General features: G+C 36.4%; 1 protein-coding gene across 1 annotated transcript; it reads left to right on the top strand.

Annotated features, from left to right (window-relative positions):
- Nucleotides 1–2,774: 2,774 nt before the first annotated feature.
- On the top strand, nt 2,775–12,986 carry ARFIP1 (ADP-ribosylation factor interacting protein 1; the record flags this gene model as incomplete). The annotated part of the gene is made up of 4 exons (XM_008949624.1): nt 2,775–2,870; nt 4,321–4,430; nt 9,289–9,510; nt 12,825–12,986. Coding segments are annotated over 4 exons (590 nt in total), but the record flags the coding sequence as incomplete, so codon positions are not given.
- Nucleotides 12,987–13,675: the final 689 nt, after the last annotated feature.

Genomic DNA, 13,675 nt, shown 5'->3' with positions numbered 1-13,675 from the left:
TGAAATTTTCTTTAAATGTTGCAGTTATTGTCGTGATTTGAAACATAACTGAAGAGTTATTTATTCCTTGATACAAAGGTCACTTACCTGAAGCAAAGTAACAAGTGGAATTCTTTTTTTTATATTGCATGAAATTTTCTTTAAATGTTGCAGTTACTGTCGTGATTTGAAACATAATTGAAGAGTTATTTATTCCTTGATACACAGGTCACTTACCTGAAGCGAAGTAACAAGTGGAATTCTTTTTTTGCCCCTGAGACTTGTCTCTTTTTTTTTTCCTTATAGTGCATACGTTACTTTATGGTTATTATGGGTGATAAAGCTTTGGGTGAAATTTTCTTTAAATGTTGCAGTTACTGTCGTGATTTGAAACATAATTGAAGAGTTATTTATTCCTTGATACACAGGTCACTTACCTGAAGCGAAGTAACAAGTGGAATTCTTTTTTTGCCCCTGAGACTTGTCTCTTTTTTTTTTCCTTATAGTGCATACGTTACTTTATGGTTATTATGGGTGATAAAGCTTTGGGCATCTTTTTCCAGGTGCTGCTAATGAAAAAATGTCCACAGATTTTCTTAGCAAAGACTTCTGGTTGTTTATAGCAGAAGAATTTTAGTTAATTAATATTTAATTCACTATGCAAGTATTAAAGTATGTTTTTGAGAATCTAAGCTAGTGTTAAACAATGAGAAATACAAAGTGATACACAAGCTTGCAATGTCAGTTACCCATCTAAAAAAAAATGGAGTGCCACAATATAGCACGTGAAAGTGATATTTTAATGAATTATATAGCTTTGGCAATTTTTGACTTTGAAAGGTTTGAAATGATCTCAGATGAGCAGCTGTGAAAATAAGTCTCTTTGTAGTCATAGGTTTAATTTACATTTTGCTTCATTTCCTGTTTGGTAAAGTTCTGTGCTTATGAAAACAGTGATTTACATGCTGTACTTTACATATATTACAAAGTAAATGCCATGGTTTCTTTAAGTCTTTGAAGTTAGTAAAATATCTAGCTAAAAACATGGGCAGATGGCAAACTGCTCACCATTCTTGCCTTTCTGAATTCTATTAGCAGGATAACTGTTGTAGCTGTTAAGTGCATTATCCTGTAAAGGAAAAAGTGTCTTAAGATGTGTTTCAATCTACACAAATACGTTTAAATCCAAATGTTCTGTAGAAAGATAGGTGCACCAATTATGAGCGTTGGACATTTTAGGCAATTTCTAACACTTCATATATCACAGTTTTCCTACAAGGGTAGTTTTTTTTTCAGATTTTTCTGAGTGCTCTGACAGCAGTGGTAGAAACTAAGGCTTCTTAGGAAGCTTCACAAAAGTAGAATAATTGTCCTATGTCTAAAAATTCTATTTTCTGTTTTGAGTGTCCTTGTTAGGGCTTCATTTTTGAATGTAAAGTAGACAGCACTGGAGGGAAAGGGTTTTTAGGGTTTGGGAGATGTTGAATGACGAAGCGTGAATAAGGCTGCGTTAATACTCTGTAAAATGATAAGGATTTTTTAACTGCTTGCCTTGGCTCGCTTGCTGAAGTGATTCAGTCTTTAGGCCTTTAGCAGGATCTTGCAGTCAAACTTTTATGCCTGGGTGAATGCAGTTGCAGCTCTTATACAATATATCCCTACGGAAGGACGTGGCAAGTGAGCTGTCTTTCAGTCTCATCTTTTCTGTGCAACTGGATTCAAATCATTGGACTCACGTACCCCGTGTTAGTGTTTATCTTCAACGTGTTTAAAAAGCAAAAGCTGGTTGTTGATTCAGTTATCTGGAGTGATACTTCTGGTGTTACCAATAACTAAGTTTTGTTGCAACTGCTGAAGTTAAGGTTTCGTTTCTTTTCCTTTCAGCACAGTGTCAGCCCTGAAGCCTCTCAGGATTTCTCAGCAAAAGCAATAAAAGCTCCCCCCAACTGTAATGGTTACTCCCTGCTACAGAGAAAAACCTAATTTGTTTAGTTTTCAAATCCTGGAAGTTCCATAAGAATGGAACTTCACATTTATATGACATGGAGTGACAAAGCTCTGAAAAGTGTATTCCTAAAACAGCACAGAGAACAGACATGGTGCAGGCCATTTAAACCTGAGTTTGTAGTCTCTTTTTTAAGAGAATAAGCAAGTGCTCTAAAATGCTTGGTGGTTTGTTTTTTTTTTTTGGGGGGGGGGAAGAGATTACACACCTTAACTGCTAATGGCTCTTATGATCTTCAGGATAGCTTGTTGCTGTGTGTTTATACAGACTTAGGAGCAGATGTTAATCAAGTCTATCTGAAATTGGCACAGATTTTAGAGTTTGCATCACGCCTTAATGCTGTGAGTACCATTCAGTGACAGTGAAGGGTGAAATCTACCTAGACCTGAAAAAAGAGCTCGAATCTGCATATAACAATCTTCCATGGAATTTTCTATTGATATGTACCTTACTGATGAAGCTGTCATTTCTATTTTTATTATTCTTACAAAAAAAAAGTTTGGCATCATGACCTAGAGAATAAGATTAAATCATGAAAACTTGGAGTAGTTCACATGAACAGCTGCACTTCTTAAGAAGCATTTCCATCAGAAATTCCAGCAGCTTTTCTGTGAATGTTTCTATTTAGTGTTTTGCTGAAGCAAGTGTTTCTTTGTTTTGGAAAAAAAAAAATTTAAAAATAATTAAAAAAAAAAAAAGCAAAACCCAAGCAACCCTGTCTTGTAAAAGTGTACATTGCCTTCTAAGGGAAGATGATGGATTTTCATGGTTAAATATGTCCACTTTTCAGGTTCCTCAGCATCACCCAAATCATCTGTAATATCTCCTAGCAGTGCAGCAGCTAGCAGACTGGCTGGACAAGGTTCTGATTTAATTATTCCCACAGGTATCATAGCACTGAATGGATAACGCCCTTGTCTCTGCTGACACTGTACTAACTCCTCCATGTCTCTAATAATTTGATTTACTGTTAGTTGGCAATGAAACTTCTGGGGGGTTTTGGTGGCTCTCATTTCTGGTTTTAACAGCTCACAAAGTAACTTCTGCTTTCCTTTCTGCTCTATAAAATTTTAAAAAACAATTACCGAATATTAATAATAACAAACAGTAGTTAATGTGGGAGTAAGCAAAATCTTATGTAGGTTAAAGCTGAAACTTGTGACATTTTTTGCCAAAATGATCACATATTCCAGTAGAATACAGTATGAGGTGGCCATTAAGAATTCACAACACCCAAACTAGGCTTTGCCACTTGACTCATTTTGTGCCTGTGGGCAAATTACTTAACCTCTTTGTCTGTTTCCTCCTATATAAAAGGAGAAGACTTATTCAGTTACCTCATAAGAGTGTTGAGAGGATTAATTACTTAATGCTTGCACAAAATTTTGAAGACGTAAAGAACATAGTAGAGCTTGATGCTAAAGGAGTATCTTGAGGCATCTGTACAGTCTTTTTTTTTTTCCAAACTCTTATTTACATAAATAACCTGGCAAGGTTAAGGTTACTGCAAGAAGCAGTAGGGATTAGAGGCAGGAGTAGTCAAAATTGTACATGACTGGATAAAAATGTTGCATAGCCAGTGGTAGTGGCTTACAGTTCTTACTATTTAGGATGCTGGGAAATATTTTTTGCAAATTTAAAACTTAGAATCCATGTGATACCCTGTACTACTTAGAAAATGCCAACATTGGCAATAATGTATAGTGGTTACCCATAGAGCTTTTTTTTAATTTGTTGCTTTACATTTTTATTTATTGCTGCTTCTGTACTGGTGGTTTGTATAATTATTCCTAATGCAATGAGCTAATAAAGCTGAAATAAGTATTGACTGAATACATCTGGAAAGGATGATGTTCACTGGAAAAGTTTTTAAAATTCTGTTTTGAAGTTTGTTGGTTATACCCTGTGACAACAGTTTTTATATGCTGATAATTTTCATTTAATGGTCTGCAGGCTGTAAACAGACTTTTAGGTTGGCTAAATCCAAGAGGGTGCTCAACTGTTGGAATTTTAAAACATAGATTAAGTAATAAACATGCTTCAAAAGCTGGTTTAATGTTCATTAGTAAAACTGTCTGGACTCAGGTAAGCTAAATTTGCCCTACTGCTACAGGAAATACTGAGAAATATATATATACACATGCTTTTTATCTGTTTAAAAATAATTCTTTCCTTATGGAACTGATTGTGAAAATCTGCATATTCATCTTATGTTCTTACTGTTACCTTGCTCTGCTTTTGCTTGTGCAATTGCACAAATACTCAGTACCTGCTATTAATCCTTTAAAACAAACTAAACCTCAAGGCCCTGAAGATTTGCACCCTTTGTCTGACAGGGAGCAGAGCTCAGCAGAAGAGTGGACCTGTTGTGTTAGCAGATGAAGTAAAGAATCCAGCAATGGAGAAATTGGAGTTGGTGAGGAAGTGGAGCCTAAACACTTACAAGGTATGCAGACATATATTTGTGCATGTGTACATATGTATTCTAGAAATGATTTTGCTACCAGGATTGGACTGAAGCTTTCAAAGTATTGTATTGCTGCCTGAAAATAGTCTTGTTGCAGTCAGCATAAGCAAGAATGGATAGGGAAGACTTAGCTTTCTTCTGAGTGTAAGCCTTTTTAAATCCCTAGTTTTAAGTGGAAAGTCTTTCATGGATATTATTAATTTAACAGGGTGAAGAATGTTCTGTTTCTAATGTCCCCTTCAACATACATCATGTACAGATTTCAGCACTAATGCTTGTAATTAAATCTCTTTGCTATCTTTGAGTTGATTGGTGATACAATAAAACCGTAGCTAATGGGAAGAAGTCAGGCCCATCTGCAGGTGCCCCACCTGTGAATTGCTATCCTCATGCTTTTGTTCTTTATTCCCTCATGTTTTTTTTCTTAGTGTTGGAATTGTTGCTTCGATTCATGTGTGTTTTGTATTTTGCTTCTTTGTGATCAGTTGGGATTTGATGATGTTAAAATAATAGCAAAAGTATAAAGAAAAGTTTCTTAAAGCACACCAGTTTGCTGGAAGTGGCTGTCATTAAAAAGCCATAAGGTAAGGAAAAATTGTCAGGGAATACCTTAATGTCAGGAGTTTTAAACAAAGACCAGTTTTGAAAAATACCTTTTTATTACCCCTGCAACTTAAATGACAGAGGTGTGGACAGGTGGGTGAGATCTACATCAAACCATGAGGAAATGAATCTGTGGAAAAAACTTCCTTTGTAAAACACAGATCTGAATCCCTCCAGTTTAAGTGCAGGTAAGGACTTCCTCCCTAGTTAGGATGGGAAGCAGGGATGGAGACATACTCACAAGCCAACGCTTGTGCTGTTCTTTGTGATAGAATCAGAAGTTTGCATCTTTTTTATGTCTAATGAAATTGTTACTAGAACTTGTAATCTAAATTTTATAGCAACTGTGGAAGTATCAGCTGCTCCCAGAGCTGTGGGAGTATGTGCTATGGTCCAGTGTGCTATTCAGCTGTACCTGTTCGTCAAAATTCTTGTGAGCAGCATTGACTCTTGAGATGGGATCTGTTATATCACAACTAAATATGAGAGGACTTGGCCTTATCCTCTTTCTGGTGCCTTGATGTAGAAAACAAAACCAAAAAAAAATCCCCGTGCATCTCAGTTTCAGAATGATGGCAAGCCCACCTATGTGAAGCAATAGCTAGAGGACTAGTGAAAAATTCTTGAAAGAGTGGTCCTCGGTCCTTGTTTAAACCATTATTTCTTTGGCAGTAGACATACAAAAATCCAGACTTTACCTTCTTTCTTGGCTTAAATCTCCCCCTCCCTGAAGTCCCACCAATTATAGCAGCATGGCAAAGAAAGACTAGCACTTTCAGAAAATTAATCTGATGTCTTGAAATCTGTGGGTTTGAAGTTGTTTCCCAAATATGTCTAAGGAGATAGGTCAGTTGTGATATTTCCAGAACCCAGTACTGACTTCTTGTATAGCTTTTTTTGAGGAATAGGATTGTTTAGAGAGTGTATGAGATCATTTAGAGTTGAGGGAGCATTATGCAAATGTCCCTGGAGATGCCATACACTTGAAAACACTTTATATGTAGGCTACATAAAAAAGGTTGCTTTATTTGATTAAGGACAGTAATTTGGTGTTTGGACATACTGGCTTGCCTTGGTTCCTGTTGAGAAGGTCATGGGAAGAAGTCTCCTCCTCTTAATAGTTAAATGATCATAGGTTAGAAGATGCAGAAATAAAAGGCAGGTGTAAATGGTTCATGGAGGGAAGTCATCAGTTCAACCCCTCTGAGCTGAAGTCCATGCTAGTGGTACCAGATACTAATCTGCAAGTGGAGTCAGTGGTGAAGCTTGCTGTTAAGAGGTCCTTTAGGAATTTCACATGAGTAGTTTCTCTGTCACAGTGTCTGTATTGGGAATTAGGAAATGAAATCATTGGATATGTTCAGAAGTCGTACCCATCTGTGAAGAGATGCTTAACTATGCCTTCATATTTTGAGTACCTTGCTTCTTGTCCTGTATGCATTTCTGTGAATAAGAGACAATTGCTTTGGTTGCCTCCCATTTTTATTTCAGCTTTAAGAAAACAGTTTCCAATTGAAAAACCACAAAGGGTGAAAGGTACTCTTCTGTCTAGCCTAACCATGAATTTTCATAGACTCTATTTAACGTTTTCCTGTAATTTACAACGTGATAAGGTTATTCTGTTGGCTTTGAAACTACTGTGCCTCTTAACTCCCCAGTCTTATGCTCCCTATTATGAGTTAGTGTCAAAAGAAATTGCCCTTTCCCTAATCTAGGGGAAAGAGATAGTTAGTGTCAAAAGAAATTGCCCTTTCTCTAATCTAGGGGAAAGATTTTTCCCTTCTTTCCCTTCCCCCTTCCTCCTACTTTGGATGAGAAAGGCATTTCCAGTTTAGCAAAAAGATATAGGCACAGGAAAGTTGTGACTCTTCTTGACTTTTGGTAATTCTAATAAAAGTCTTATTTTATTTTGATACAACTTCTTAAACTTCTGAGGAAAAACTTAAAAAGAGGCTTGTAAAACAGGTATATTAATACTGGACTACTAGTGGAACATTTATTTCTGAAACATGTCCAGATGAACAGATGTCTCTGTTCATCTTTGAACATATGTAGTTTAAAATACATTTGTCTTAAATGTATTTTGTTGTGGTGTGGTTCTTTTGAGAGTTGCTCTTCTTAAACTTTGACTTTTTACTTCTTTTTGAGGAGCATGGTCTTATTCAGGACAGTATTCATTATAGATAACTCTTTTAAGACAAAGTGAAATGAAATTAATATGCAGTCTTTTCTCCAGTTGCTAGTGAGAATGTGTGGTGACTTGTGTGCTTTTACTAATCTATTTACCAAAGTAAATAAAATAGATCAGTGTATCTTCTATCTCAGTTATTCTTGTTCAGTCTGTGTTCAGCTTGAGCTACATCTCAGTTTAACAAACAATGCAGTGCAAGTCTTTCCACTTACCAATTTTCCTCGCTTGTCATTGCTGTGTTTTTTTTTTAAGGTATTTTGCTGTAGATTCTGAAGCAAATACTCCTTGGCTGAAGATAATTCCTTCCTTTAATTTATTCTTGCTTCCAAAAATTTTGCCTTCCATGATTCAGGTTTTTCTTTTGCATTTCCTTAGGATTTGTGTGTATGTCTACCTTTTCAGAGACCACCCAAAATTCATCCAGCAGTTCCGTAGTTCGTAGTGAAATGATTATTTATGCTCAGAACACAGTCATTGCCAAACTGTATTTTGCAATTTCTGTTGCAGACTTTGGTAGTGAAGTTGTATTCTTTGTTGATATGATTTAATATGCTCTCCCAAATTTCCCATTCCTGACAGACAAATGTCTCCTACGTTAGCTGTGCTCTTTCTTGATAATTGTTTGAATCTAATGATGTACCCCAAAGAGTCTGTACCGTAACCTCCAGTCTAAAGCTTATGCATTATGACCTTCTTGCTTGACTCATTGAGCCTTTCCTGTGTTTGTCCTTTGGATTTAGGAAAGAGATAAAAGTTTTAGCAGGTTAAATGTTTATCTACTGTGGCTGTAAGTAAAGACTGGATTGAACTAAAGCAATTGAAGTTAGAAACGCTGAGAAATCCAATGCACTGTAATGTATTTGAGGAACGTGATTTAAGATAAGCTTGAGTGTTACTTCACATAACAAAACAGCAGCTTTGCACTTCCCTGCAGACTAGTTGTGGCCTTGACTGCTGACTTCGTTTCTTTGTAATTCTGTTTCTACCAGTAATTCTTCATGTGTAATTTGATTATCTCTTCATCTCTTGGGACCGCAGATCAAATGACTTACTATAACAGCAAATAATTCCTGCTTTCCATAGACAAATTTTATGGCTTTGCTACACATCTGCTTTGCAAATGGCTTCTCCTGTGTCTTGGTGAAGGGAAACCCCAGAGTGCATCTTGAGAGGCTCACTGCCAAGCTGGGCTCAAATCTTTGGCAGAGAAGGTGCCAGAGATAAGTGGAATGTGGCAGCACCCTGAGCTGTCACATTCATTGGGTGGGTGAAAGTGTCTGTGGCCTTTCAAGTTCTCTGCTCACTGTGTTAATGAGCTGAAAATCTGTTAAGAATTTGACTTGTGGCAGAAAACAAGTAGTAAGTCTTTCTGAGATAATCAGCTCCATTTTATATATGTGTAAATAATAAGAAATTTGTTTTAATAGCTTTGTATATTTTTCAGTAGAAGTTCCCGGATTACCCATCAGCTTTAAAAAAACATGCTGAAACCCACCATGTCCTTACTCCCCTGCACAGCCCACGCCCCCATCAAAATAAAATAAAATAAAGTAAACCCAAAAAAAAACCCACAAAACATTTTTGGAAGACATAACATGAATAATCTGGAATTGGATGGTTGGTAGACAAAGACCAAAACATCACTAACTAGGTGTTTTTCTGCAGAGCTAGTGGTACTCCTCTCTCCCTTTAACTGACTTTAATGCAGCAGGCTGAATTGCTTCTTTTAACTTAATGAGATTCACCAAACCTAAAAAGAGATAAATGTTCTTTTACTTGAGAAACTATTAGTTATGCTCTTGATTTGCTAACTTGAATATTCATCTTAGTAGGAGTTGAGACTTGTCCAACTGTTCTTGCTGAGTCCTGATAAACTTCTAAAGAGTGTGTTGTTTTTTCAGTTTGTTGTGCAAACTTATGTTGGGAGGGGTGATTGTGAAAGAATTGTGTGTAATTATACGTCCCTTGAAGCTGAAAATGGGTGTATGCTCTGTTGTCTTGAATATACTTGATTCTTTATAATTTAAATTTTATTTTTCCCAGTGCACACGTCAGATCATCTCTGAAAAATTGGGTCGTGGCTCAAGAACAGTAGATCTGGAACTAGAAGCTCAAATAGATATATTGCGAGATAATAAAAAAAAATATGAAAATATCTTGAGACTGGCACAGACACTGTCCACACAACTCTTCCAGATGGTACATACCCAAAGGCAACTTGGAGATGCATTTGCTGACCTGAGTTTGAAATCATTGGAACTTCATGTAAGACTTTTATAGTTTTAAAATAAAATGGCAGAGTTGAAGATAAGCTTAATTGACTCGTGCAGGGCATACAGTAGTTACCAGCTACTTTTCTAGATGTTGTAGTTAATATATCACATGCTCTTTGTGTTAAAAGCTTAGGTACTCTACTTAAAACTATAAGAAATGGAAATTACTATAGTTCTTTACTGTTTCTTAAATGTTTGCCTTTAGTCGATGGCTGGACTCAAGAACTGACAGCTTTCCATTGTATAGAAAATGCATTTTACTATTAATTTTGCTTTTAATGAAATGACTTCAAAGTGGTGTAGAGTGTTAGGTCGTTTCAATTACAGAATGCCTGTGGTGAATATGGCAGGGAGTAAGGAGAATAGGGCACTTCAGTTGTGCACAGTGAAAGTAAGTTATTTTTCTGTAGTATATTTAAGCATTGAGGTTTAACCCCCAAGTACCTTTTTAAACAGAATTTTGCTACTAATAGGACTAATCTGTATTCTTATCTTGGAGTTCCTGAGCAAGAGAGGCATTTGGGTTGTTATGATTCCTTGATTTAGAAGTTTATGTAATACTGGCACTTATTTTTGCAAATAATAAAACTATCTGCTGTAAAGAGAGAAGGTAGATGTTGTGTACAAAACATAGCAGCTGGCTTGCTTCTACATTGGTTGTTCTGTATTTCCAGAATTAAAGTGATTTGATACTGCTACTGAGCCTTTGGAAAGCCAATATTAAGGGGCTTATTGATTCCCTAAAACCTAGCTGCTGAAACAGCCCAAATTATCTTTGTGATTATTAAACTTAAAAACCTCTGTCTGTTATTTTTCCCTTTTTGTGATTGCCTATTCCCATGGACATTTAAGGGAGGAGGAGGAGTTCATGCTTGTAGAGAGGAACTTGAACTGATAACTATCTGAAAAAAAAAAAACAAATTGAGACTCACACACTGGAGTACAGGAGTTTTTAATACTATAGTCTGACAGATGAAAATCTGTGAAAGTAAAGCACTTCTAGCAGCTAAGAAATTAAGTAATCTGCTCAAAGAAGTTTTTAATAATCGGTTTACTCTTGACACAAATATGGTCATGGGGTTTGTGGCAGAACTTAGTGATTGTTATGAAGTATGTGCTGAAGCTGGATGTTTCTTCTGAAACTTGAATTAAATCTGGCATCATGCTCATGTTTAATGAATGTTGGGGTTTTTTTACCCCCCCTGTGCGTAGCTTGTAACTTCTAGTGGGAATACTGTTCCTCCAGCATCTTGTACTGGTCTTGGAATTTGTTTCCGTCATTCATCTCTTGTGTAGATTATTGAATGGGGCTGTTGATGAAAATCAAATAAAGGTTTCTGCTGCTGTAATAAAAATTATCTAACCTTTGCCTCTTGGAGACTTGCCTGATGTTTGTCTCTTTCCTCTTTGTGTTTCCCCTCTGTTTAATCTTTACTGTATTACCATCTGTAGCCTGGCCTGTTCTTCTTGGATGTTTGGATAGCATTGTTGCCTCTAAAACTTGTGCAAGACTAAAAGTAAAATTTCTGAACGGTTAGTCTTTAATGTTTAACATAATAACAGTATATGACTTTAAAAAAACAAAACCCACACCACTTCTTAAGGTAATATTTCTTATTTTATACATGATAATAAAATGAGATCTCAATGTGCTATCTGCAGAGGTGTTACTTAATGTGAATATTTTGCAGTTTTTCTTTTGGATTCAAAGTTAACTCCTGTTTCCAGGCTCAAATGCCTCCAATTTATGTAGACAGATGAGTTCCAATTTTAAGCGACCTGTGCATAGAGTATAAACTGAGTGTAAACTCTTGATAGAGAAAGGATTTTATGTCTCTTTCATAAGAGATATCTGCAGAGGTTATGGAAAAAAGTCGAAGTTTTTATATGAAACTGTATGACCCAGTAGAAGGACAGTTTTGGTAGCTAGCGTGTTTCTTAAGACTGCAGGCCACTGCAGTCTCATCCCTCTTACCTCCCTCCTTTGAACAGGCAGAGGTGCTCAGTTGGGTCTGCAATGATCCAGGTCAGAGGACCAGCTGGAAAACATTGCAGTCTTGCCTGCAGGAGGGAAGAGAGATGGGACTGAACACTGTTGAAAGGAGCAGTCTTACTATGTTGTCTCTGCCTGTATGCTCCAATTTCTTCCCTGTGCTAGGGCTTGTGTTGCCATGCAGCCACCCAAGCAGCTGCGCAAAGCAAAGGTGACAGGTCTTCAGCGATGTTTACAGGGCTTAGCTCATGAAATCCTGCCTTAAGTTTTCTTGGATTTTTTTTCTTCTTCAAATTGCTCACTTCCATTGCACCTCCTTTTCCAGAGGATTCTTCCTTGACTGTTCCCCATTGCCCTTACCCGAAAGAGGTCCTTAATGTTAATGTGAAATATCACTTGGCTTTGGGGTTCGTGTTCTAGGTAGATGAAAAGAAACTGGGAGAATACAGCAGTTCTGAGTCAGTTGTTGGCAGCGTGCAAGCCTAAAAAGACCAAGTTCCAAATATGAACCTAGTCGGTTTTACAGCCATTACAACCAGAGCTTGTGCTCTTTTGTGAGAACTCCCATCTGCAGGATATGAAGATGCCATATGGATGACATAAATATAATAATTGGACTTGTTTGGCATCCATGCATTAGGAAAATCTTTTCAGCCTTGGACAGGGCTTACACTACTGTTAACAAAAAGATACAAATAAACGTATCCAAACGTGACAGGTAGGAATGCCTTGGAAATAATTTTGCCTGTGTCCCCTTAAAATTTATGACTGAACTAAGTTAAATTTTTCTTTGCTATCCATTATAATGCTTTGCTCTTCAGTTATTTACAGCCTATTGAACTGTGAAAGACAGTGGGGGTTTGCAGTGCTCTTTTCTAGAATGTAAGAATAAAGCTTAATGGCTAATTAATGCTGTATGTTCTTGTGATTTTAGTTATATTACTGTATTTAATGTAATGGTGTCTCTGTTGGTAGTAAAGCATCACCTAGACAACCACTGCTGAATGACAATGTAAAGATGACTTTAGCATTTAATTTTAAGTAACACTGAAGACTTCTCAGGGCAGAAAAAAAATGATAAAATATGATTTAACACCACACATGGTAGAAAAATGGGAAGCCATGGTTTGCTGATGTTAAAATTCTTAATAACTGTCAAGTATTGAAATCGTATCTGTTGAATCATAACTATATCCAAAGAAAAGTGGAAGAACTGCCAAATCTGTGTATGTGTATGTTTTATGTAATTGCTGATGAATGTTACAATTTTAAATCATCTACAGTTTTGGTTTTTTTCTGCTCTTTGTTTATAGGAGGAGTTTGGCTACAATGCAGATACGCAGAAACTGCTAGCTAAAAATGGAGAAACTCTTCTTGGAGCTATTAACTTTTTTATTGCCAGTGTGACTACATTGGTGAATAAAACAATTGAGGATACGTTATTGACTGTGAAACAGTATGAAAGTGCCAGGTAGCTATTCTGTGTCCAGCTGTTTTTGTTAGAAACTGATATTCAGGAATCAGATTTTGTATTTGTATCAGCTCAGTCCTTGTATTTGGGTGACTAACCTGTCAGATAAGAACCTTATAACACAACTCTCATACAATTAGGATTTACATTTAACTGCCTCATCGAACATTTCTTCTAATGTCTTGTAAATGTTCTGTTATAGGCTTAATTTCATTTGTTAGTTCTAGGAGTAATACCTATTTTTTACTGCGTGCTAGATTAAGGTGGCTTTCTAAGCAGCAGGATTAACCCTTTTATCCAGGTGAAAGGATATAAATAGATAATAGGTAAAATAATCTTGTTGAAAATCATTTAATCTTGTGCTTCTGTTGATGTGCAATATGTGCAATTCACAGTTGAGTTTTATGCAGAAGTTGCAGGTCAGGAAGGGAAAAATAAAATAAAAAAAATGTTACTAAGTGAATAACATCTAGTAGTAGGTGATGGGCTTCCTGCCCTGGAGATGGTCACTTTGAATGTTTCATAGTGCTCTGAAGCCACATTCCCCTTTTCCAGCTAGTTGTGATCCTTTCTGATGCTTGTTTCTATTGTGACTTCCTTTCACTTAATAGGATAGCAGTGTGTTTCTTTAAATTTGCTAAAAGACATAGTTTATGCATATAATTTTTCTATGAATTTTTTTTGTTTAGCTCA

Source organism: Merops nubicus, unplaced genomic scaffold (assembly GCF_000691845.1).
Source record: "Merops nubicus isolate BGI_N331 unplaced genomic scaffold, ASM69184v1 scaffold31401, whole genome shotgun sequence".
Classification (NCBI taxonomy): domain Eukaryota; kingdom Metazoa; phylum Chordata; class Aves; order Coraciiformes; family Meropidae; genus Merops; species Merops nubicus.
This window is presented reverse-complemented; position numbering and strand designations above follow the sequence as displayed.